At 32.0% G+C, this 4,280-nt stretch overlaps 1 protein-coding gene across 2 annotated transcripts; it reads right to left on the bottom strand.

Annotated features, from left to right (window-relative positions):
* Window positions 1-727: 727 nt before the first annotated feature.
* LOC111624815 (flocculation protein FLO11-like) lies at window positions 728-4,042 on the bottom strand. Of its 2 annotated transcripts, XM_023367769.1 has the most exons (8): window positions 3,839-4,042; window positions 3,558-3,741; window positions 2,012-3,128; window positions 1,720-1,866; window positions 1,426-1,475; window positions 1,235-1,352; window positions 1,017-1,163; window positions 728-949 (listed from the first exon to the last, which is right to left on the bottom strand). In XM_023367769.1, the coding sequence occupies exons 2-8, from the start codon at window positions 3,610-3,612 to the stop codon at window positions 868-870; spliced, it is 1,716 nt and encodes a 571-aa protein (XP_023223537.1). In that variant the 5' UTR covers window positions 3,613-3,741; window positions 3,839-4,042; the 3' UTR covers window positions 728-867. The 2 variants fall into 2 exon arrangements, with proteins under 2 accessions (XP_023223537.1, XP_023223536.1); XM_023367768.1 differs by having other exon boundaries at window positions 3,558-4,042.
* Between the last annotated feature and the right edge of the window lie 238 nt (window positions 4,043-4,280).

The following is a 4,280-nucleotide window of genomic DNA, read 5'->3' as shown; positions in this document are numbered from 1 at the left end:
GTTAAATCAATTTCTAAACAGAGATCGAAGACATTAGATCATGTTGAGAAATTGCTTTTGCTTTGGATAACTGAAAAACAGTGTGCTGGAGACAGCGTATCAGAAGCTTTATTATTTGCGAGAAAGCTAAAAAGATACATGCTAATCTCATGAAAAATCAAGCAGGAACTAGCCAGGAAAGCGAGGTGTTTAAAGCTAGCCATTTTTTTTTTACATGAGAACGGATTAATCATTTTTACATTACTTCTTATGGGAAAGGTTGGTTTGGTATACGTCCTATTCGGTATAAGTCCAAACACCAGGAACGGATTAAGGTCGTATACCGGGGTTCCACTGTATATCGCTTCAATTTATCATTGGTTGATTATATTTAAAATTCGATAAATTTCTGAATATTCAATTACCTGAAAAATAAATAAAATTAAACTAATTAAAGTAGAGGTTTACTAGAATCAATGCCAAATGCCAAAAAAAAGATGCAAATTAAGCAATGCCAAAAGTATGTACACATTGTTTAGTAGTCTGGTCATACCTCTAGTCATTACAATAGATGAATTTTGTTTCCGGAATTATTTTTAAATCTTAATTTACGAGGAAAATATGCAAAGCAGAAAAGAAACTAGCTGTTTACCTTATTTCTATTATCAGAATCTTTTGTGTAACAATGTCCTTGATATGTAAGGGTGATTAGTTAAAACGCAGTCAAACGTGCCATTAGAAATTCCAAGGACGTATTTATTACCATTTTCCTGATTATTTACAACAGCATAAAATACAAATATTAACCTAAATTATGTCAAGAAGTTTCGCTGACTTTTTCGACTTTAAAATTCAGCTGAAATATAAGGAACTCGAACCGCATCATTTTCATTGTAGTTGTTGTTGTTGTTTTTGTTGTTGCTGATGCTGCTGCTGGCAGAAGCTTCTCGGCATCTTCTCTGTCTTTTTTCTATGAAAATCAAATTTTTTGTCATTTCTTTATCAAAAAATTGTCATGCATGTAATTATATACTTACCCGCAATTTAAATTAGCAAAATAACAATGATTTAAATAAAGCACACCGTCGGAACCGCAAACCGGATCTGGAAGAGGAGTACAAGAATGTGGGCATTTAGGAGTTGTCACGCACTGTGACATATCCACGATCTGCACTTCTCGAATGCTGAAAATAAACAATTCAAAGTTAGATAATAAAATTAATTTAAAAATTTAAAAATTTTATTAAACATTAACCCGCAATTCTCGATTCGAAAAAAGCATTCGTTAGAATAGATTTTGCCATTAGAAGCGCAAACGGGACGATATAAGTCGGGACATATTTTTGGACACGCATTATCCACACGACGAAAACCTAAAGAATGTAAATTAAATCAATCAAAACTATAAGAAAAAATAAATAAATTTAAAGAAATAAAAATAAATACCTCTGAAATTTGTGAAGCATCTCACTAAATGATAAGTTTTCATCTTTTTCCTGAAAAGATATCGCTTGATGATTATGATAGAATTTATATAAATACGCTTAAATTAGGCTAAATGTAAGATTTATTTTTAAATTAAATATTTGAAAAAAGTTGATTTAAATGATTTAGCAATTTTTGCTAAATTTTACAAATTAATCTATTAAAAATATTTTTTCGGAGAGTTTTATATCTATAAAGTCGTCACAGGAGTTTTTACAACCATTTTTTAAATAAAATTAAATATAAGAAACACACCCGCAGTTGAACTTATACAAAAGACACAAATTTGGATAAATCTTTCCATCTTCTCCACAAACAGGGTCTTGAATATTTAGGCATTCATCCGGACAAAGTGGGTGTTTCCCTCTGCAATTCTCCCAACTTGCAACTTCAATTTTTTTGCTGAAACGAATAATAAATATTTTACTATCGGTTCTTCCATGTTAAGTTAAAAAAGATTTGGGTTCTTTCACATTAAGTCACTTTAAAAAAGTAGACTAGCTACATCACACTAACATCAATCAAATAATAAAAAAAAAAAACTTACCCACAAGTCTTCACTTTCAGATGGCATTCATTTTGATAAACGTTTCCGTCTGAACCACAAACTGGATTTTCATCTGTAAGAATGCAATCTTCGAAGCAATCTGTATTATTTTCGAACGAATCTAAATTATTATCTGTCGTTTCTGCTTCTTTTTTCGATGATGACGATGGATTCTGTGATTTTTCCTCGTCCATAAATTCGGGAGGTTTAACCGGTGTCAATTTTTGTTCCGATCCGGATTGTTCAGGTTCTTTAGAATCTGGTTTTTGAGTTGTCGTCGTCTGTTTCATTTCTGTAATCGTTGTTTGTGGCGGTGTAGTCATTGTACTCTCCGAATCTTGAGATATTGTAGATAATTCTGAAGTTTCAGAATCTTGAGATATCGATGATTCTGTCGTTTTTTTGTCATTTGGTGTCGAAGTTCCTGTATTGTCTGAAATTGTTGAATCTTGTGGCTTTGGAGAATCTGATGATTCTAGTTCTACAGGAATTGTTGTCGTTTCTGGATTTTGTGCCATTGAAGATTCGGACATTTCTATACTTTTTGGAGATGTTGATTCCGGTGTTTCTGAACTTTCTGATGTTGAAGATTCTGAAGAGTCTAATACTTCAGATTCAGAAGTTACTGGATTTTCTGAAGTCGATGACATTGAGGATTCTGATGGTTCTGGTTTCGAATCCGAACTTTCGGAAACTGCGGTATCTGAGTTTTCTTCAGATACCGTGACTTCTAATGTAGATTCAGTCAATGTAGATTCTGTCGATTCAGGATCTTTATTTTCCTTTACGGAATCTTCAGAAGACACAGAATCTGTAGATGGATTCTTTGATTCTTCTACTTCTGAAAGTCCAGAAGCTTCCGTTGTGAGCTCAATATTATTTGCTCCTAATTCTTTTTCTTTCGACGATTCTTCGTTTTCAGAAATTGAAGTATTTGGAGTTTTTGATTCTTTTGCCTCCGAACTTTTGACACTTTGTGTAGTTTCAGTACTTGTATCTGTTGCAGTCTGTAATGTTTGTAAAGTAGTTTCTTCATCTTCTTTCGAAATTTCGGTATTCGAGGGATTCGTGTTGATCTCTGGAGTAGGACTTGTTATAGATTCGAGAGTCGTTTCATCTATAACAATATTAATGTTTTAAAATAAAATTAAATGAGTTAAATACGCTGTTCAAATAATAATCTTACATATTTTAATTTATTAAAAATGAATATCAGATTTTATTCCAAATGGAAGTGAATAAATAAAAATTAGATTCAGAAAAAATAAAGAAATAATACATAAAAATATTGTTATATTTAAACAGTTTTCTGATAAATTTGGAATATTTATTTTAATAATAATAATAATAATAATAATAAACTAAAAATAAATCCAAAATTTGAATTGAAAATTTTATGAAATACAACTCAGTTCAAGAGAAAAAAATAAAGAAAGACGTTTTTTTTAAGTCGTTATTCAAAGAAGCCTACGTTTAATTCAAAATAAAAAGTACATTAATTAATAATCTGTGATCATTAAAAAGTTAAAAGAATAAAACAGCTCACCTGCTCGAATTTCGAGCATGTATAAAACGAAACAGAGGATTAGACGAACGTCCATGTCAGCGTGCAGTTTGTTACCCAGAGTCGTTCAACATCCAAATGACCTGTTACATCACCTCTGTCTGTGGTACACCGTCACAATGTATATCCTCGGGCTGGAGGTTGGGACGTGTTGGAAAGGTACCGCCTAAAATGAATTAAAAACGCCAATCGTTGCCGCCAACTTTTTTTTTTCTTGCCTCCTTCGTTCTTCGGATATTTTACTAGTTTCATTCGATTCTTACCGGTTTTTTGATCGTCCTTGACCCTCCGTTCGACTTTTCCAAGTACATAAAAAAAAAAAATTGATACAGCACCGCTTTCTAACACTTCTTTGTTACGGTTTCTACCGTTTTTCGTGTCTGTTGACCAATCACGAAGGAACGTTAATCGATAGGTAACCCGAACAACTCCCTTTTCTTGTTTTCGGTAGCTAATAAAACTAGACAATTGTTAAGGTCCCGTTTTGGTATTGTAATCATCGACTTGTCTTTCTGTTTTTATAATTATATGGATTACTGAAGTGGCACGTTTGGGAGACTCGAAAATCTTTAATTGAATTCTTTTACGTTTCATAGATTCTAATTAAGTATTGTTATCGAATCTGATACTCCTGAGTAATGATATTTCGATAATTATCTTTCAATTACTAATTATTTTCCTTTATTTACCATACTGACATATCCA

The sequence above is a fragment of the Centruroides sculpturatus genome, unplaced genomic scaffold, assembly GCF_000671375.1.
Source record: "Centruroides sculpturatus isolate CEXI.00-Female unplaced genomic scaffold, Cexi_2.0 scaffold349, whole genome shotgun sequence".
NCBI lineage: Eukaryota > Metazoa > Arthropoda > Arachnida > Scorpiones > Buthidae > Centruroides > Centruroides sculpturatus.
This window is presented reverse-complemented; position numbering and strand designations above follow the sequence as displayed.